General features: G+C 42.0%; 1 protein-coding gene across 3 annotated transcripts in view; it reads left to right on the top strand.

Moving 5' to 3' along the window:
* The window catches only part of PLA2G6 (phospholipase A2 group VI), a 114,860-nt gene that overhangs the window by 56,549 nt on the left and 35,462 nt on the right, over window positions 1–22,849 (top strand). For all 3 annotated transcript variants that reach the window (XM_088455044.1, XM_088455042.1, XM_088455043.1), the window contains exons 7-11: window positions 649–831; window positions 12,583–12,691; window positions 13,680–13,808; window positions 14,754–14,844; window positions 15,586–15,749. In XM_088455044.1, coding sequence (XP_088311170.1) covers window positions 649–831; window positions 12,583–12,691; window positions 13,680–13,808; window positions 14,754–14,844; window positions 15,586–15,749 — 676 coding nt within the window. The remainder of the gene's footprint in view (window positions 1–648; window positions 832–12,582; window positions 12,692–13,679; window positions 13,809–14,753; window positions 14,845–15,585; window positions 15,750–22,849) is intronic.

Below are 22,849 nucleotides of genomic sequence, written 5' to 3'. Positions count from 1 at the left end.
AAAACACATAGGTCCACGAGCTTATCGCGGATCCTATGTGTTTTCTGGAGAAATATCCTATTCTTTCAACCAAAATAATAGGATAGGGTGAAATAAAACTTTGGTGAAAAAACGGGGATAATTGGCGAAAAAATTCCCGTTTTTCAACGATCGCGGCTCTCCATTAGCGCCTGAACAATATTCGGGGCTAATTGGATACCGCCCTAGGGTGTTTGTATTGCACATTTGCAGTTTGTTAACACTGAACATTATTCCCACTGTCTATTTCTTAGGAGAGTCGCTCGGTCTGAGACAGCATAGGCTTACTCAGAGGTTCGATGTGCAACCAATGTTTCCGCTTATCTAGGTAAACGGCGTATATGTGACGCCGGTGGTGGGCGTGTCTTAGTGCCTAACCCTAAACCCCCCTGAGTGGTGCCTAACCCTCCCCCCTGGGGGTGCCTAACCCTTACCTCCCCCCCCATGCCTATCTTAATCCCCTTTCCGGCGTCGGGATTAAGATAGGCGCCAGTATTTCGATGCCTGTCTTAAGTCCCTTGCTGGAATTTCAGTGTAGGTATTGAGACCGGCGGCATCGCGGCTCCTGGTCTCATAACTACATCCTGTTACTTGTATCACATTTTGTTTTTGTTTGTTTGTTTCCTGCAGATGTCTCTACTGTTGCTTGAGCATGGTAGCAATGTGAATTCTTTCAGTAGAACATCAGAAACCCCACTACACATTATGGTGAAGAGAGACCGGTTTGATTGCGCAATGGTGCTCTTGACGCATGGAGCAGACCCCAACTCCAAAGGAGAGCATGGAAACACACCCCTACACCTTGCAATGAAGGTATTTATTAAGTATAGTTTCTGCCATCAAAATGACCGCCTTACTCACCTATAATTGGAGCTATAAAAATAAATTAAACTTTCTCTACATTTATATTGTGTAGCAAGCCTCTAATGTCGTACACCATTGTAACTTTTTGATAATTATAGTGAAAATGTGTGTGCATACTATTTTTTATATTATAGAGGAATCTATAAGCAGTGAATATATCTAATCCTGCTGTCTCTCTCCTCAAACCTTCTACAGAATTTCACAGGTTGAGGCAAGGAGAGATGAGTAAGTGCTCATCTTGTACGTGAATGTGGTGTTTTGCGTAATAAACACAACAGAAACATTTTTTTTTTCTTCCCATTCCCTTTTTGATGGTTCCATACGTTCCTATGTATTGTTTCTGCACTGAATTACTATATGCTGTTACTGGTGTTTTTATTCCACTTGTATAACTCAATTGTTTAACTGCTTTTGTGTTATCTTTCTATTTTTGCTCTTTTGTTTCAATGTCACTTTTGCTGTTTTTAACACTATAAATTATTACAAATAAAGAATTGTGTAAAATCTTTACCTAATACAGTAAGATAAAACTAACAGTAGGATAACCTGTAATATGCGCTCCTGCTGACCCAAGGTGTTTCTGTAATTCAAACAATTTGGAAATCCTGGTCCTGCACCTGGATGAGTTATTCAGTCGCTCTATATTAATGTATAACATAAGTCTAATATAACTATACAGTATAACACTCCCCAGTACAGTTGATCCTTGCCATGGGCTTTCATTTTCATCAAAGAGGTGAAATGAATGGGAGTGCGGAGTTCACACTTCCAGTAGTCGCTCAGGGGTCTTCCTTCCTGGCTTCGGTTATAGCTGTCAAAGCTACGTAGTCTCCACTCTAGGGTGAACAAAAAGCAGGGCGCCATCTGGGACAAGGGGCACTTCTGCGCGCTTAATAAAATGGGGCATGGCTTTGGTCATGCTGCTTGTACGGCACTCTAGGGGGCATGCCCGGCACTTACCGAGATGCTGGGCTGCCTCCAAGCTTTCCCTGTGAATATATGCCTTACGCATGCGCGCGCATTATATTCACCGGCTGTGATTGCTAAACAGCACCTTTTCCCACCTGCAGGAACTGCTGCCCGCGTGTGGGGACGGCAGAGGGCTGGCTATTTCAGTGGGGCGCCACCATAAGGGCATGGCGCATTTGTCATTTTAAAATTGGGCAGAGAGCAGCGCCCTGCTGAAACAGCCTAACGGGAACATTAGCTGCGTAGTCCATGCCGATGTGGGTTGTGAGCTGTTTGGAGCATGCTGCCACGGCCGGGGAATGGTGTCTTTTTGACAATCCTGATTAACTTGGGTAGTGGGTTCGTATTACAGATCCTGGTGCTGATGTAGGTCTCCATGTCTCTTGATCCTCCATTAACCCTCACGATGCTGGGGTTCCTTCCATCATAGCGATAGTTTGGTGAGGTAGATGCACACGTGTCCTGATACGGACCGTTTGTGTTATGCTGGTTAAATTGCCTGAGACCTGGGCTGCGGAAGTTCGGCAGCTAGAATTAGTGGCTCTCTGTGGCCATTCAAAATATTTCTTCTTTATAGCGTTACTCGCTGCAGAGTCACTGTGTCAGATAGTGACAACGTGCTGTAGGTCAACACGTTTCCACTAGAGAAGTAGCTTTTTTTAGGGATGGGAGGACTTACCCCTATACACTGATATTTACAGAGACTGCAAAACTTATCCAAGCCCATCGTCATTATACCTTAATTCTTTAGGTTACAGAAAGAGCTCAGATCAGTAGACCCTGATGACACTTATTCATTAGACACTTTATGGGGTAAATTTACTAAGATCAGTGTTTGGTTGAGATTGCAATCTCGGGTGTGTTTAGACTTTTTTTTAAACTCGCAAATTTACTAAAGATAAACTCTAAAGATTTCTCTATTTACACTGAAAAACTCGGGTGAGATTACAAACATGATTAAACTCACCGTCGCCCAAACTCGAAAGTACTTTCACTGAAAAACATACAACTCGGGAATTTACCAAGAATCGTGATTACAAACAGTGGTGTAATTGTAGCAAACTCTGACCTAAATAGAAGTTTCAATAGACCACCTCCTGAGCTGCGAGTTTGGCAAAAACATATACAGATCAGTGTGATTTGTGTATGTTTCTGCATGTAAATTACCTAAAGTGCTCATTTAAAAAAAAAAATGTAAATTACGTAGGCCCCCAATCCCAAAAAGCATAACCAACCCCGGGTGTCTCCCCCAGTCCTGGTTCCTAAAAATGGAGCTACAGGTGCCATCACTACAGTACGAACTGGTCCGGGTGTCATTTTGTTATTTTGAGACCCCTGGATGCTACGGAAACCAGCGCAAGGATTTAGGAGAGTATAAGATTTTTTTTTTACAGGTAACCCATTGGATTACTACTTGGAGAAGGGGACCAAACATCTGGCAGCAAGTAAGTATGTGTGAGTGTGTATGTAATAAAAATTTACTTACTACGGTGTGTGTCTTGTGGTTTTTTAACAATTTTTTACAGTGGTGGTACAGGTGCCGGCCGCCTGCTGGCACTTGTAGTTCCGCAAGTGCCAAAGGGCAGGCACGCTGGCACCTGTAGTTCCACTGCAAAAAAACAATAGTTAAAATCTTATTTCAACACTATTACCCCTGCACTCACCGCCCAGGGGTGCAGGGAAGAGCCATGGGATTCAGCTTACGCCTGAGGTCCTCGGGAGATGGGGGACCCCTTTATTGGGGCTGTGGCATTACACCCTGGCTGTATTTGAGCCCAGTGCTGGTTTTAAAAATAGGGGGAACCCTACGCTATTCCCCCCTCCTATTTTTAAAACCAGGACTGGCTCAGCAGCCCAGTGCTGGTTCCTAAAATACAAGGGGAACTCTACACATTTACATTAAAAATACACAAGCGGCCTTCACATATCTCACTGATATTTGCAGGCTTCTTGTTCGGGAGTGTTTGGCTGCGTTCAGACACTTGCAACTCGGGGAGAAATCTCGATAACATACACCATCGGAAAACATGATCTCAGCTAAACACGCTTCTTGGTAAATTTGAGCGTTTCAAAAGCCTAAAATCACCCGCGTTTCAGCGATGCAAATTGAGTTTCTAATTGGCAAAAGTCGATCAGACACGAGTCTTGGTAAATTTATCCCTATGACCAATCCTGATCAGCAGGAGCACACACAGAGTCAGTGGTGGTAGCAGTGTCAACGCTGAGTCGCACAGCACATGTATCCTGATTGTTACAGCTCAGGGAAGCAGTACAGAGTAGGATGCAAGCTCTGTAGATTATAGTGTGTGTACCTGGGAGGTAACAGGGAGTGGCCAAACCATTGTGTTGCTGAAAACGGCTGCGTCAAAAGATGCACGGCTGGTCACACAGACGGAGAAACTGTCCTGCCATAGAGCTGGTGCAAGTTTCCATGGTGCAACCAATGATACTTTTAAATACCCTCTATGATGGAAATACACTGTCTCAAGACGCTGCAACTAGGCATCTCAGTTTTTAGAAAATCGGCTGCTGCAGTAGCATAAGACGCAGATGCGACTACGGCAAAAGATGCAGCCGTCTCTGTCCGTCTCTGACAGGTTATCCTGTTGTTGTTTTTTTCCTGGTACATCTAAAATTTCATACATTGTTTTAGCTTACTGTGTTCAGTAAAAATTCTACACATAATGAGTTTGTATTGTGTTTATATTACGCAAAGCACCATATTCATGTACAACCTGTGCGCTCACTAATCTCTCCTTGCCTCAGTTGTACTTACTAGGGGATATACACTCCTAAGAACCATTCTTCTGTGCTCAGGCTCTTGAACCAATAAATATAAATATTCCAAACCAGGTGGTAGAAGGTCTGAAACTAGCATTTCCCTACACACAGCATCCTTCGCAAATAATATATTTAGGGTTCCATAGATCAAATACCATAGGAACCTATATAACAAACATTTTCAACAGGCTCTAAAAAAATGTGAGTAGCATTAAAAGGACTGAGAAACCTAAAATAGGCTGGGTTTATGTAATGAAAATACTTATCCTCCTTAAAATATTATTTTTACTACAAATTCATATCCTACTAGTTCTTTTACTGACCTTCATGGAATAGTCATAGACTTTGTGTGGGTAGGGAAAATACCCAGATTGAAAAACCATATCCTGTACAGATGACCCCCCCAACAACCATGAAATAACGAGGCAGGTGACGTGTGTAGGAGCAAATAGGTCACAGCATTTATTGCATGCTGAAGAGACCGGTAACATGAAACGGGAAAAGAAAGGTGAGGACGGCTACAGATGGTACTGCAAACACCAGCCCACGCTACGTGCTGATATCATAGTGTGATGCATGCAAGTCCTCACTCACAGGTTCAATGGCTCCCATATGGGAGTACCCGTGTGTCGCCCTTGATGCCCCTACATGGGTGTTTCCACCTCTGACCCAGCTGTAGTGACCTCTCTTTCTGTATGGCCTAATACTGTAGTTGGCTGCTGCACAATCACCCACCGCCCTTTCTGACAAGGGGTGGCATATGGTTAGACAGTTTAGTTTGAAATGGAGAGCTGGGAGGGTTGTCCTGGGCTAGAAGTCCACCTTACTAGGGGAGGAGTGGAAACTCCCCTATTGTTAGCCCCCTTAACGAGGTAACCTGAGACATGGGAGACAAACGATGTAGGGGGCTAATGCCACAGCCAGGGGAGCCCTTTCACCGGGCCCCCCATCCGAAGCATTAACCCTGACCGCTGGTCAGCCCAGGCCGGGGATCCCTGGGGAGCTGATGACGCCCCCCCCCAATAAAGGGGTTCTCCTCTCCAGGGCACCCCAGGCCTAGGATGATAGCTCGGGGCTATCCCCGGCACCCCTGGAGAGATGGGTGCCGGGTTGATAGTGTAGTCTAGTGCATTTCAAATAGTTAAAAATATTGTCTTTTGCTGTGGAACTACAGGTCACAGCAAGCCTCCCCCGCATGCTGGTACTTAGAGAACCACAAGTATCAGCATTCAGGGCATTATGGGCCTGCTGGTACCTATAGTTCCACTGCAATAGCAATATTAAAATAAACACAGGACATACACACCATACAAAGTTTAAGTTTATTAAACATACATGCACTCACACATGTACACATACTCACCTATATATCCCTGTAGCCATCAGTACCCTTCTCCAGTAGGTTGTTCATAGGGTACCTGGAAAAAATATCCATACTCACTGTCTCCTATGCAAAGTTCAGGTCCTCTTCGGTCCAAAGTAGGCATCCCCGGATTTGGCAAAATAAAAAATCGAATAGTGAGGGCCCACTTACTTAAGTACCATCCTATAAGAATGGTACTTCCCGAATGAGAGCTTAGTGGTGAGATTTCACCATGGAAACCCCGCCGCTGAGTGTTCATTGGCTGACAGAGGCGAGCCTTCCGAACCCATCTTTTTCTTTTTTTTTTACACAGGTTTTTTTTTTACACAGGTTTTTTATTTTTTTTACCGCAGCAGCACTGACTCGTCCGTGCTTCTGTGTCAATGACACAGATGCATGTAGCACGAATCTCCCTGGTCCGTGCTAAATGCATCTCTATCGTGTACGATGTGACAAACACCGTACGATATTTGTCACATCATACACGTTTGGTCGAAATTTTCTGCAAAACCATTTGATCTGCGATGACGATACACAACAGGGACGTGAATTGGCATCATAATCGTGTATGAAAACACTACTTTTTATATGATTGGTCGTTATGATCCATTGAAAACGGTCATATCTTGTAAAAAGTCGTGCCGTGTATGGGGGCCTTAAGAGTGCAACGCTGATAGAACTCCGAGAACCTGCCCTGAGTAAGCTGCGGCCTGTCTGTAGTAGCCAATCACAGTAGCTTGGCTCTTATTTGGCTGGCGTGAGATATTGCTGTACAGCTCCTTCATGGTGTGTGAATGAACTTCATTGTGTCAATCGCTAGGAGCAGGTTCTTCGCATCCAGCTTTGTTTTTTTTGTTGTTTTTTTTACCATGTTTCTACTTTTTTTGATTATTGGACGATAAAAAGATACGGAAATTAACAGAGTGAGTTTCTTTGTCACACAACAGTTCTGCCTCTTGATTGGTTTAAAGTTCATATAGGGAATATATTATACATTTCTAATTTATTTACGTCGTAAAGTGTCCCCACAAAGTCCTCCTTTTATCATGATAAAATGCTGGATTTAAGCTGCCCATCCACTACTAGATGCGGGGACGACGGCACGATTACCACATCATAATCGTGCCGTCGTCCCCTAGGGGTGAAGTGCATACACTGAACGTTCAGTGTATGCAGATCAATCATCCCTGAACATGGCAACCTGACGGCAGTTGTCAAATTAACCATCATGTTCGGGCGATGATAGATGTTAAAAACGACCAGCGGGCATGTGCATCGCTGGTCGTTTTTAACATTTTACCGCCCGATTTGCAAGCGATTGCACAATAACTACGTCGTTATCGTGCAATCGCCTTTCAAAATCGCCTATAGGAATTAGCAGCATTAGGAGTACTGTACAAGTATTTATTCTAAATAAAAGATTTACATAATGAGTGTGTGTTTATTTCCTATCAGGTTTGTTTGTGGACTAATACATTCCAACTGTCCCTGGCTACCAGACCATGTGGGTGATTATAGTTCTACCACTGCCCACATGTTTTGGCAGCATTTTGCATGCTGGCATTTGTAGTTCTTTCAGCACCAGCATGCCAAAGCAATTAATGGTTACCAGGGCTTTCAGGGACTTTGTTTCCCTTGGGATAGGCTTATGATATGGTTAACTCACTCTGCAGGTCAACCTGTTATAGTGTGACCAGCTCTGACTGGCAGAGCCTGGTGCTGATTGCCATCTTTGCTGTGGTTTCCCACCTTCTTTGTCTGCTTGCATTAGTAGTAACCAGTGTAGACTGTTACTGGAGCACAGTTATTGTTCATTATTTATATAATTTAACATTATATTTGCACGTCCCTGCTATAAACGTATACAAATTTCACACACAAGATCTCTCCAGGCATAGAACTGCAAGTACAAGTTGCGCTAAATTTAAAATGTAGTTTTACTGTGAATGCACAGATACAGAATGCACATCTTTCCAGGCTGGACTTGGACTACCAATCCTAAATCAGACCCAGGATGATATTCCAGGCAATTGAAGTTGCAAGTTAAAGTTTTTGCCTGACTGCGAATACTTGCAACTGTTAAATCATCCTTTCTGACTGTATTGTGCCAGCAATTGTAGTCTGGTTAGCACTTTGCTTGCTTCCGTGGGAAAAGAGCTGTATTTCCGCATCATCAACTATACATAGGATGTTAGGTAAACAATGTTTTGAAGTCGAAGTCATTTAAAAGGTAAACACATTCTGTCATCTGCAGGGAACATGCTACACCTGTTCCTGCACTTAAAATTAAGTTGGGTAATTGATGTTTCAGGGTCTAGGTGTGACAACTGTAATACTTGTACTCCATCATGCAGTTGAGTAAAGATGTCGAGTAATATACAGCATTTTTGTAAGGGTGGTATATTTTGTCGACATTCATAATGCTGACATGCAGCACGTCGACATTACCAATGTTGACAATCACGTCGACACTGATGAAATGTTGACATGATTAGAATGTTGACAAAACGTCCCTATTGTCTAGCGGTGGTTTACCTGGTACAGCTGGTCCCGTGGCTCCAGCGACGTCTTCCAGGTCGATCGGCCAGCTGATAAGGACTTTCGGCAGATCCAGCGGCGCTTCCTTTTGCAGTGTTTTCCAACCTCTGCCCTCAAGGCACATTAACAGTCCAGGTTTTAAAGATAGCCATGCTTGAGCACAGATTGTTAAATCAAAATAACTGAGGTACTAATTTAGTCACCTGTGTTTAAGTATGGTTATCCTTCAAATCAGGACTGTTAGTGTGCCTTGAGGGCCAAGGTTGGGAAACACTGCCCTAGTGCCTAACCTCAACCTCCCCTCCCGTAGACTAACCCTCTCCTTCCCTCCTGTAGCCTTACCCTAACCCTCTGCAGCTGGTATGTGCAAAATGGTGGCGTTTAACATGTTGACATTGTGAACATGTGGACATCGTAAATATCTGCATTTTTACTTTATCCCATTTTGCAGTCCTAAACTTTACTTTTTATAGAAGAGGTTTAATTATCTGTCTTGTATTCAAGGGTATCGGAACTGGGGGCAAGTAAAATCCAACCATATAGTTAACGATACTGAATTTAAACCTCTATACGCTCCTGCCTATACCTTCTAAATCCTGCCTATACCTTCTAGAATTGTCGCTATTTGCGTACGCAGTCATACTGTAAATAAATACCTTCAGACCTTGAAATGTGTTTCCAACGCACAAAGGTTATTATTCAACATAAAAAGAGTAGGTTACACGCTGTGATCTAAAGACAATTTAGCGCAAAGAAATCATACAGAGCCAAGGTACAGTTATACATACGCACGTGCTCTGGGACCAGTTACCGGCATCTACAAGAAACCTCCATCAACAGCATCAGCAAGAAGACTCCAGATTGGGGTCTGAACGCACATATATACCCTTACAGGGATAAGCAATACAATAGGCAAATTTGGCATGATTCCATTGGTTCTCCATCACAGTGCTTCTGTTACAGGGCAATTTAACAGGTCGATTCAAATGGACACAGGTCAGCCTCCAACAGCCTTTTGTCTCCTTTTTCCTGCTGCATGGAAATCTAAGCTGCTAACATTACATAGTACATTTTAGTGTTTTAACTCTCTACAGTCCATAAGTTGTGAACGCATGTTGCGATCTTCTCACCAATGACGCCAGAAAGCTGTTGAGACAGAGTAGATCAGTACAACACCAAACACTGTTTGCTTATCGTGTACTAAACCTTAGATATCAAAATAGTCTTTATTTCACAATATTAGTAAGAAATGAATAAACCTTGAATATTACACTTTGAAACTATGGAACCTTTTATGTGAATGTGCAGTGTGTAAGTATTTGGGGTCTGGGAAAAGACACTAGTTTGATTTATGTAGCAAGGACTTTTAACTTAGGGAAGATGCGTACGCATGAAGCTAATAAACAGCATTCGTACGTGGGGTATTATGCATTCGCTAATGTGCGTATTTTTAATGTGTGTATGAGGTATGGTGAAATATGCGATCGCATGATGCTAATAATAGCATCGCCATATGTACTTAAGTGTGAGTTTCTCTAAAATGGCGCTGGGCAGCCATTCGCAAAATGGCGTCATGCAGATCTCATTTTTAAGATGGTGTTTTGTGGCCATTCGCAAGATGGCGTCGTTCCAATCTAATTTTTAAACTGATTCTGTCTCAGCCAATTATCCAGCTTCGACATAGTAAGCACTAATCAGGCAGCTTATCTTGACTTCTTGACTCATGAAGTTGTAGTATACATGTCAATCCAGTAGATGACACACCAAAACAAATACTACATATCATAGAGTCGCAAAAGTTGGTAATCTGATGATGCTTCTGTGGAACTTGACTCTGCCCAAGTTATGCAGAACCCAACTTAAAGTCACAGGGGAACCTAATTGTGGCACAGATTCTAACAGGATCTGGCGCAGATGAGACTATGTTTATACCACGTATACCCCTTATCCCCAACAATTTTCCTTTTCAGTTCAAGCACCTGCAGTTTCCTGTAAGTGTCTGCTTCGCTATGATGATCAACAAGTTGCAGGGACAAATGCTCATGGCTGCAGGCGTAGATCTCAGGACCAGCCACTTCTCCCATGGGCAGCTTTACCTGGCTTGCTCATGAGTTAGTAGCTACAAGCATCTTTTTGTGTTAATTGCTGAAGGAAAAACTGCAAATATTATTTACAAACACATTTTGTGATCACAGTATGAAATATAAATCACAACATTAAGCAAATATATAACCCAGGCGCTGAAGAGTTAAAAAGCTTTCAGGCTCAATGTGGTTGTGTGAGGTAATCACTGTCACTTCAACATAAATTACTAAATAGGTAAGGATAGCAACCACAGAGTCTGAAAGTAACCAGTAAGTACACTCAAATCAGGTACAAAGTATAGAATATTTAATAAGAAACAGAATTGATACAACATGTGTCAATATCCAAAGTCAGCTGTGTGTTGAATAAACAGCATAGGACAGAAAGTCCGGAGGAAATAATCTGCATATGATGCAGTTAATAAAAAGTCCCGAAGTTTAACCACTGGAACAGTTTGAAAGTTCCTGTATGGAAAAGTTCCAATCTATATATAAATCAGTATGGAGCAGCATGTGTATTGCCTGTTAATGAAGCAGGTGGACCAGTAATGCTGGGTCACTATGTGACGGTATGAGTTTTACCCGCAGTTTGGGTAGAATTGTCCCGTCTTATGCTGAAATGGAGTCCGGCTGGTGCCAGTAAATCCAAGACAGCGTGCTTATGCAGGAACTGTGAGGCTGCTTGTGGTGCCGGAGAGTAAACCCGGCTGAGGGGGAGAACACCATCCCGGTCTCCCTTGTATGACTGCAGCTGCTTCAAGTGGTTTGAACGGGGTGACGTGAAGTTGTAGATTTCACATCACAATAATTAAATGCTACTACTGTCTTTGTAAAATCAGTTCTGCTGAGCAATAACAGAAATCCACGCGAGCGAAGCTGCAGGCAAACGCTAGTATTTACTAAAGGTCGATTTTGATCAACCTAAAATCGATAAAAATCTATCAATATCGATGTTGTGTTTCTGGGGTTAAATCCACATTTACTAATACCTAAAACAACAAATCAAAAATTGTCTGTTAGTAAATGTGTGATTTAGCCACAGAAACACCACATCGACGTTGATCGATTTTTAAATTGATTAAAATCGATCTTTAGTGAATATACCCGTAAGTATGTGTTAAGGAATTTATAATATACATGGGGCACGAACCGATATGAACGACAAATATTCTCTCCCTGTGCAGAAATGGGTGTTTTTGTTTGTGGCTCGTTTTCAATAAACAATAATAATATTTTTAACAAGAATAGTTAATAATAAATCCTTAGTGTACATATTTTTTTAGGGAGACCTTAACATAATTTACAAAAAATAAACTTCTGAAAAACGGGAAAAAAAAATTAATGATTTGTAATTGCAATCTAGTTTTCTGTCATTGTCATATTAGTTTATCCACTGGGTGCCATTGTTCCTATATTGTGCTTGTTTATTAGCTTAAGTCTATTTTGCAAATACAAGTCCGTACCTACCTTGTTTAATTGGTTGGTTCACCTACCTTCTAACAATACCTGAATACGAGGAACCGGTCAGCTGTTTTATGATTGCCAGTCTATTAGATATTTTTGCAACTGTAAATAACTTGACAATAATATCTGTCTTCACCCTGGGAGAAGATTTTCCACTGAGTCTGGTTCCATTAGATAAATTCTGGTAAGTACTTGAACAATTGACTTTATGGGTCAATTAAATTTAATTATGAAAAAGAAAAGTCCAAATACAAGGAGGCACCTTTTCATTTGACTTATGACAAAATAATTGCACGCAAAACTATAGCGATATAATGCTTTCTTTTTCTGTAACGCTTCATACCATTATGTTGTCTTCTATAATATATTTTTCATTAACAAAGCTTTTTTTTATAAAAGATATAGTAGTAGTTTTTTTTTTTGTTTCTTTCGTTTTTTTTTTTTTCAACATGGTCTCCTAGTTTTAAGAAATCTAATTCAGATTATTTGTTTATTCCACAGAAGGATCACCTGGAACTTATCAAGGCCCTTATGGTGTTTGGGGCCAATGTTGAACAGCCCAATGACTTTGGGGAGACACCAGGACTCATGGCAGCCAGGTCCAGCAAAGGTGGTAAAACCTAAATAAGCTTTGAGATTGTAGGGGCATATCAGCAAGGTTAAATGGTTTGAATGAAGCTCCTTGACCTCTCTGTAATGAATTACTCATGTGGCATCAGTAAACGTCAGTAGATTCCTTTATATTGATATGAAGGGCTACACTGCATATACTAATCTCCATTTTATTCCTCTGCATACAATTCATTCTATTGTAATCCTATTTAAGTTGTGGAACACACTGGGGCTCATTTAACAATAATCGCATTTGCAATTGAATCTGGGCGCAATATTAGTGCCCAAAATCGCAATGCAGAATGCGATTATACCGCCCAGATGTATTAAATAGCGCACACACAGGGGCCGGATACCGTCCCTGAGATGTGCTCGGAGAGAAGTGACTGTATTAGCAATCTCTTCACGCCTGTGCCGGGACTACTACACATGTGTGGTCTATAGATCACGCATGCACGGCAGCCATTGCTGGGGATTGTTCTGGTGAAACACTCTCCCAGTAAGTATTACAAAGTGTAGCCCATAGGCTACAGCAGCACCACTCCATCTTTAGCTGGCGTTAGCTGCGGGGGCCAAACTCCGGAATGCGAAGGTAAATCCGACAACATCGCCTCCGCCATAGAAACCTATGGGGGCTGCGGCTTCTGTCAGAAATGGAGGGTTCGCAAGCAAATATTGGCGATACCTGCTGCGGTCCCTCTCATACATTGAGGTGATATCCTCCGAAAATGGGGAATATGCTGTAAATATTATATGATAAATAGGCCCTACTGTATCCATTATTGTTTGCAGCTCTTCTTTTGCATACACATCTGTACCAAGGATATCTCAGTACACAGGATTCACCATTGTCTACCACAGATCTTCCTTATCATCATCTTCAGCTCATAAGTGAAACAACTGTCATAAAGCTCTTGTCACATACAGGTGCAGCAGTCGGAGTCACATGCATATGATTTTTGTCTCTTCCCGTCCTCCTTTTAAAGGATCCAATCGCAAGGTGCTACTCGGCATGCTTTGTAACGTAGGAGCAGAGCGCTGTTTTCCCCCTGACACCCAGATTCCTCCAACTGCCTTCTCCCCCGCGCCTCCCATGGACCAAACTAGCAGCATAGGTAACCCTGCCTTGCCTCCTGCAAACACAGTTCTTTTATTCTCCACTCATCTCATTGCTGGGAACTCTGTATCTATTTGTGCACTTAACTTAATAATATTACCACTTGAAAGATCACTATATCTAAACATTCCTAATATTGAAAAAAATTATACATTTCCACTGCTTTGTAATTAATGTTTCCATATTCTGATCATTTGTTTGGCCCTGAGTTCCCAAGAGTGCCGATGACTCCCCTGACCAGCGATTTCTCTGCCTGTCCCTTCTCTCTCTGCAGACCTGCCTACGTAAACCTTTGCTGTCCTTTTTTTTCTTCCAGGTGCTTCTCCTCTGTTCTTCAACCCGTGATGTGGGAATCATTTCTTTTTCTGTGCACACATGTTCCTTCTCTTTCCCACGAGCTGACTGTACATAGGGCTGCCTGTTTATATGATGAGGCAGCGCTGTATACATCATACCTGGGTGTGTGTACACATGAAGTGTATTCTAGCAACGCACATCACCAGTCTGGACATGAATGGGCGGACACAAGCAGTAATATAGAATTAAGGAGTTGAACAGGCCATTATTGTAGAAAGTGTTTGCAGTAGTCCCTATATAGGTTATTGCTTACAGGCCAGATCCTGTATAAAAATAAGATCCAAAGAAAAATATTTCCTCTGGAATAGCTGGAGTCTTTGGGGCCTGAGCTCAGAGATTTGGATTGTCCTGCTGTAGAAGCCACGTATGTGCTCATGAAGTACTGTAGGAATGCATCCAAATTGGGCCTCAGTGAGATGTATAAGATTGTTCTTAGGAGAGTGAATGGACATGTGAGCACTATTTCACCTACTCTCTAATGTGTGATGGTTCTTTTTCTCCGTCCGTCTCACTTTTCCTTGCTTGGGATTGTTCTTCTACAGTACATCTGGAATCCTAATAAAATGACCTTGTAATTGTCACTCAGGCTTCCAGGACTTGGTCTATGTTTCCACCGGTCTAAGCAGCATGCTGGTGTCACATGACAGCGTGGACTTCACAGGAGATGGCCTAAGACTGTGAGTGACCCATCCTCAGGGATATGTTATGGCACAGAGGGATTACTGATTATAAGTAATATGTTGTGACCATTAAAATGCACAAGGCTTGAGGCTTTTTCTACAGGACACAGTCTTGTAGTCAGCTAGCTAGGAGATATTTGTTTTTCTAATTACACAAGTATATATAATGAATTTTGAGATGAAAGCACTGTCTAGGGATTTATACAATAGTTATACATATAGTTTACAGGCATCATATATTATGAAATCAAAATACTTTTAAGACATTAATAGAAGTATTAACTCTTGTTCATAATCTTTGATTAGTGAAGCCATGACCAGAATAGTTCAAGCATTGGATCCACTTAAAGGATCACTCATATGTGACCCATGAAGGCACAAGTGATTGTTCAGCCTTAGCCTAACATTCTACTACAGCTCTGATTTAAATATTCTGTCTCCCATCATCACAGGCAGCTGCAATTTCTGCCACATCTTTAGGGCCGTGTTTCCATAGGATCTGACACAGGACAAAAAGATAGAGACTGCATTGCTGTAACATCACTGGCCCTGCCTTTGTGCTTAAACCAGATCACACTGTGCATTTCAGGAAAGCAAAACTTTCCAGCCATTTGTTTAGTTATAGAAGCATCATCATTAATTTTCTCTGTAAGAACTGTAATTGATCTGATAAATCATTCTCTTAATTGGGAACAGCTATCAAATAGTGCTGACCCTGACTATCCCCCATACCTGCAGGCGAGACCGTCTCCTGTGTTTGGATGGAGGTGGAATCCGTGGACTGGTCCTTATTCAGTTGCTTATTGCCCTAGAAAAAACAGCAGGTCGTCCTATAAGGGAGCTCTTTGATTGGGTGTCCGGAACCAGCACGGGAGGTATATTAGCACTGGCCATAGTGCATGGTGAGTTACAACTGCTTTGTCTTCTCTCTTCTTATGTTTTGTAAAAAATCTAGGTGGAACCTTTGGGTAATCCTGACGTTGGACCAAATTACTTTTCTTAGGGACTTCTTGGGAAGGACGGGGATTCTGACTGGGATAGATAGAGATTACATTTTCATACATACTGTAGCTGCTTCCCGAAAGACCTTCCATGGGAGGTGGCTAGAAATACACAAATGGGCCTTTTAATGGCTGTGTTGCAGGCGTGTCCATGAAAGCGGCTGCATACACAAACGCTCCACCGCTCACATAAGAGGGCTGGTGCAAGTTTCAATGGTGCGACTAATGGCTAATGGTGACGTGTAAGGATGCACCAATTGGTATTATAGTGAGTACGGATGCTGAAAGTGGGCGTCACAGTCCTTCCAACTTGGGCTGCACAGATGTACGAGCGGGAAGTAGTCTATAGGGGCATTGCATAAAGTCGCACACAGACGTCCACCTCTGAATCAGGCCCTATAGGATTCATTTATAAAAGTGCAACAATCTGAACTTTGAATGTGTTTTTCCTTATGTACAAATGCCCTTATCTTAACCCCAAGTGCATACATAGGTGAATGCCCACATTCTGCTTTTTACACACCGTGGCAGCAGTAAAAGGACTTCTCTCCTGCTGTTTACCACTTAGTTATATTCATTTACTTGCTTTAACTTTTCTTCCAAAGGCTTGTTCATATTACTGGCACCTTATGGGCACATTAAAGAGACAATTCTTTGTCAGATAGGAAGCTTGGATTAATTTGCCCTAAATTTTCAATCAGGAATATTACCTATACATTATCTATACTAATATTATAAGAATGCTGTGTCTGTCTGTTCCAAGTTGGCACATAAATTGCTGACCTGATTTTCATGAAATGGAATTAAAGCTGAGCAATAACAAAAACAAAATGTATAGACATCAATGCAAGAGATTGGAGAGGCACCATGCGCGTGGCCAGTAAGGGGTGGGGGGGAAGAGGTCTGTTGGGCCCGCGTTCTCTTGAATAGGATAGCCTACATAGCAGTCTGTGCACAGGGCACAACACCTTCACCCACCACTCACACCAGTCTGTATAGCGCTGCTGGACACATGGGCAACTCCCGCAACAGGGCCCAAAGCAAAACAACTAGATCACCTCAGCTTGCCTCATCGCAGGCACAACCTGATCTGGAAGTTCCTATTTGTGCCTTTGATTGGTAGTCTGTTATTTCTATGTCCATATGACCATCATTTTAAAATATTTTTTTAATTTGTTATTATTATTGTGATGATGGTTTAACTATGCTAATGTTTTGAGTAAACTATTTTGTGTATGGAATAGAAGCTTTGATGTCTCAATTGTCTGGGGTATAGTGTTCTGCAATTACGCAATTTAGGAAGACCAGCTTTTGATTGGAAGTTATTAATAATACGTTCTTGCTGTTGGCATGCCTGGACACCCTGGGGTTGGGGAAGATAATACAGATCTGTGTAATAGTGATGGAACTTGGAGCATATTTTCCTAGTGTTGTGCTATATAAGAAACTGTTAATAAATAAAATAACTAAATAGTGTCATAAGTTAGGACTCCTGTATAGTTTCTAATGGCCAGCAGATTCCGGGCTGACATGTTGCTGCATAGTTTGGAAGCTAGTAATCTATTCAGTTTGTTGGCCACTTAATTAGCTAAAAGAAGATTAATTTCACCTCCGATGGCCAGTAGTTTCTGGAGAAGGGCAGGGTCATGGGAGGACTTATGTTGGAGTTTCAGCTGGTGTAAGGTATCAGATAGATGCCTTATTTTAGCATGCCTTTCCTGTTTAGTCCGAGAAGCGAGCGCAATAAGGCGACATCTTATAACTGCCTTCTGGACATCCCAAAAAGTCATTGGGGATATTTCAGCCATGTTGTTAGTGAGAAAATATAGATAGAAGTGACGAATTGTGGGCAATGGTTTGGGGATCAGGGAGAACAAAGAGCCAGGGAGGAGAGGTATGTGGTAGTTGGGGCATGATTGGACCACATTACTTTATGGTGAGATTGTGGTTGTGCATGGTCAAGTTAATCTGAGAGTAGGGGTTATGAGGGAAATCATAAAAAGAATAGTCCCTAGCCAGAGGGTCAGAGATTCTCCAAGAGTCTTAGAGGTTATGAAATTTCATGAACTCCTGTAACTCTTCAGAGTTTGAAATCCCTCTTGCCAGGTAGGGTGCGTGAGGGAGCAGGCCTGTCGACAGGATAGTTAACAGCATTGAAATCCCCACTGACCATTAGCTCTCCCTGTTGGAGAGAAGAGAGAGCCTAAGGGGTCAACCCTATTAAGTGCGAATTGCGAGATGCGAGTTGCTATTTTCACTTCGAATTCGCATAGCGAATTCATTTTGCAATCCAATTATCAACTCGCACTGAATCAGTCAGACTGAATTCGCAACTTTCCACTCGCATCTCCCTGAGAGTGATAGATGAAAAGGAAAATCTTTATTTTAAGGTTAAATTGTCGGGACATTGTTCTGAACCCCTTGGACACCACCCCTAATGACCAATTAGGCAATTGGAAGTTTCCAATTAGATTAATTAGTCCAATAATTACATATAATTTTGGGGGGTAAAAAAAAAATGTCCTCAGATTACCCCAAAGTCAACTTTTTCGTTAGTTTAGGCACCCCAAATTTAATTACAATAATTTTTTAGTTGAAAAATAATTATTTTTTATAATTTTTTTTTTTAATTTTTCAAGGTTCTCTCAAAGTCCCCTAAAATCACCCTTTTTCCTACTTTTTTTTTTTTTGCATTTTTCGTTTAATTCGTTTGAGATTAAACGAAAAAAGGTTGTGTTTTTTTTTATAATTTTCTAGCATTTAAAAAAAAACACAAATCAACCATTTGACACCATTTCAAAACCTACAGTAACTTCCTAATGCCCACATACAGCCTTCTATATGGTCCTGCTAACAAAATTATCCATTTTGCGGGGTTCAGGATGGTCTCCCCACATTTTCATGCATTTCTCGCAATTGTCATTTGGGTGTCAATTCGCACCCCTCTGCTCCGAGTAGTGCGAATAGGTATCTTTAATTGGATTGGAGAATTCTCGGGAGCGCACTTTGCTGCGAAGTGTTTGCGAGTTTCAAGAAACAAACTCGCAATTCGCACCTAATAGGATTGCGCCCTAAGTCCTTAAAAAATACATGTTGGTTTATGTTATGAGCATACACATTGTTAAGTTTGCCAATAGAATTGAATATCTGCCTTCTCTATCTCTACGAGAAGCAAAATATAACGGCCAAGGGGGCAGGGATCCAATAAGCAAGGAGCACCAGGAGATCAAAAGGGCAGGGGGAGCAGGAGGGAAAAAGTCGGAGATGTGGCAAGGGGTTGAAACATGATCACCTGTCTTAAGTGCTGGCAAGGGGTAGGGAGTGATTTTGGTGGGATCTAGGGACTAGCAGAGAGTGTATCGCTCCGGGGGAGGCATGGAAGTTGGGCACCGAAATGGAGAAGCTCAGGGGGAGGAGAACAAATGACCAGATGCATTGTCAACAACCTAACCAGAGGGAGGGGAAGGAAGGGAGAGAAAAGGAAATATAAATAATAAAAAATAAAATAAAAATCAAACAAAACACATACAGTACAACTGACAGCCAGAAATAACATATGAAACAGCAGGCACAGTGGTCCAGACAACATTGTTATAAAACGGAAAACTCAATTTTCTGGTTCTAAGCAAAAGGGTTAACATGTACTAAACATAACCAAAAGGGAGTTTGTCACCATTGGAGAAGTAGTAGGTAAAACCGTAAACTTAGAAATGAATGGGGGGCTGTCAAGCACTTGGAAGCCTGGGTACAGGACAACCAACCCAACACCTCTAAACAAGGCAACCAAACTTTAGTAACCGCAAATAATATGTACATAAGTAAATGCATAATAAACTGCATCCACTAGCACTAGTACAGACAAGGAAAAAAAAAAAAGCCTTAACCAATAAAGTATAGTAAATATCTAATATTACCGAAGCAGTAAAGGTAAGACAGTACAGACATAATGTTTATTAAGCAAACAAACACAAATAGAAAAAAAATAGGCAAACAAACCCTTTAACAGTAACATTGAAACAGGTACCGTCCCGTGGTAAAGGCCTTCTTAAACCTCACAAAGTAGTCCAGCAGCAGGCGGATGGAAGAGCAAGGGAAGGACCAAACAAAAATGGTCCTTTTCCAAAGGTCCTTGTCAGGACATTTTCCAACCCTCCAGCTGATGAGCTGCTGAAATAGCAGCATAGGGAACCAAGACAATGTAGCATAGGGACATTATGATTTTTGGGCGAGAGGGAATAGACCATTCTCTGCTAGGCGTTCTCTAAGAAACTGAGGCAAAACCAGAGGAGTTTGTGGAGGAGGCTGACTGGGCCGCCTGCGACAATCCAATCTGAACCAGAAGAGCTTGGGCTTCATGAATGGATCTTGCCGTAAACTGACGATCATGGTGCCAGAGGAGCAGGCGGAACGGGAAGCCCCAACCATAGCGGACATTATTGTGGCTGAGTATCTCTGGCTCTGATAAATTTGCAGGTTGTGACCCTCAAATTTCAGGTGATGGACCTTTCAAGCTGCCTGCATAACCACTTTCTTGCTAGTGTAATAGTGGAAGAGCAGGATGGCATCTCGAGGGTGGGATTGATCCTGTTAGCGCAACCTTAAGGGCCTTATGTGCACGATCTAGGATCAGTTGGTTTTCGGGGACCTCAGGAGTTAGTTGGGAAAACAATTTTTGAAGGTACGGGTACATATGGATAAGTTCTAAAGATTCGGGGACGCCCTTGATCCACAAATTGTTGCATCTCGTCTGATTGTCCATATCCTCATGGTGTTCTTGTATGGAGGTGAACATGTTTCGGATGTGGGAGATATCTGCCACGGTGGTACTCTGGGTACACTTCCTCAAGGCGACGTTCCACCTGGTCTATACGATCACCGATGGATGAGATTTTGGAGTGCAGAGAGTGTAGGGCAGTTTGGACGTTTGCATGGATAGAAGATTTGAGTTCCTTAATTTCTCTGAGAAGTACCATAAAGTCTCATCTGGCAATAGGAACAAAGTCGTCATCTCCAGAGTCATAGTCCAAGGTATGATGGGAGTCCGCCCTAGGTAGGCCTTGGTCAGGCAGTTTCTTAGAGCAGTATTGTGGGGAGACCCTTTGTATGGGACATTTTACCTTTAGGAATATTGGAACGTTGCAAAGGGCCCAGCAGTGAAAATGACAGAACAATACAAAACTAAAAAAACAAACAAGAATTAATAAAAAGAAAAAAAAACAAATGCAACCAGGGGAGATGTATTCAAGGTGGTTAGGTGTCTAAAGTAGCTGAGGTTATCATTTATCACTCCTCATCCCTCCCATAGTGATATTGCTCCACCGGTGATGCTGTAACTGGCTTAAAGCATCATAGGTAGAGCAGTATCACAGAATAAGTGGAGACCCAGTCGGCAAGCAGGAGATACGAAGAACTCTATTCCTAGTTGATGGTAGGTGCTGCAGACAAGGAGACTTCACATAGGGAGCACAGGGAAGCATCTTGGTTGTGGTGAGAAGCAGCAGAACCAGTATACATGCAATGAAAACTCACAGGAGCAGGTAAGCAGCATGCTTGTCTCTGCAGGAGGAAGAAGCTCCAAGATGACCACCCGAGCTCTCCAGATAGCAACAGGCTCTGCAATGGACTCCACAGCAGGAGTGATGGGCAGAGTGGAAGAAAGTGCCCCCGGGGGGCGGAATCCACAGGCCAGATGGGATCCATGCCACTGAGGCAGCCTGAAGGGCTGAGGTGCAAACAGGTTCTGCTGTTGAATTCTGTGGTATTCTCAGAGAGGGAGGCCCAGCAGGAAAATACCATGGCCAGACCAGCAAATCAGCCAGGAGAAGGCCCTAAATGGGCCACCCGCTATCAGCACGGCACCTATCAGTAGGCAGCAGAGTACGGAGAAGATTCACCAGAGCTGCTGGAAGGATCCGCAGCAGCCGGACCAGGTGCCGCTTGGGAAAGGGCTCCAGAGGTGCTGGCCGATGTCAGCTGTGCAGCAGTCACATCACAGACGCAGTCTAGGGCAGCTTTTAGCTTTTTTTTTTTTTTTTTTAGCTTTTACACCATCCTTTAAACATGTGTATATTTTTGTACAATTTAACATTAAATTGCCTTCAAAATTGAACACCTATATGAGGAGGGGGGTTCACTTCTTTGAGTTGTGCCCTCATGATGTTCGGCTACGCACATCACCATATATTGCGGTATACAAATATCACTAATTTGTTCTCGCTAGCTAGGCAAAATTAGCAATATTACTGGTCTTGAAGTTACTTCTTCCGACCATCCTGGGAGGTACTTCACAGCCATAGTGGAGAGTTAAATCTCACCATGAATTACCAAATAAATATTGTTTACATTTCATAAATTTGTTATGTTTGGCATCTAAATGTATATATGCTCCAGTGTTGCCTTTGTATGCTAATACAGGTTGAGTCTCCCATATCCAAAATGCTTGGGACCAGGGGTATTTTGGATATCGGACTATTCCTTATTTTGGAATATTTTCATACCATAATGAAATATCTTGGGAATGGGACCCAAATCTAAACACAGAATGCATTTATGTTCTATATACACAATATACACACAGCCTGCTGGTCATTTTATACTATATTTTTAATAATTTTGTGCATCAAAAAAAGTTTGTGTACATACATGAAATTAATTTATGTTTCATATACACAAAGCCTGAAGGTTATTTTATACTGTATTTTAAGAATTTTGTGCTTTAAACAAAGTTTGTGTACATTGAACCATCAGAAACCAAAGGTTTCACTTTCTCAGTCATGCTAAAAATATTCTGTATTTCGGAATATTTGGATATGGGAGACTCCACCTGTAGATGTTTACCAGATACACCACAAATGGAATACTGATCCCAAAAATTTGAAGACTGAATATAATTAGCGCAAACGTGCTTAGTCATCCTTTTGATTTAACAAAATTGCAATTATGTTTCTCCTTTATAGAAAGTTTAAATACTTTGTATGTTTCTTTCATAACGTACAGTGACT

The sequence above is a fragment of the Taudactylus pleione genome, unplaced genomic scaffold, assembly GCF_031769625.1.
Source record: "Taudactylus pleione unplaced genomic scaffold, aTauple2 ptg000642l, whole genome shotgun sequence".
NCBI lineage: Eukaryota > Metazoa > Chordata > Amphibia > Anura > Myobatrachidae > Taudactylus > Taudactylus pleione.
Note: the sequence above shows the minus strand (reverse complement) of the source record. Positions and strands in the feature narration are given on the sequence as shown.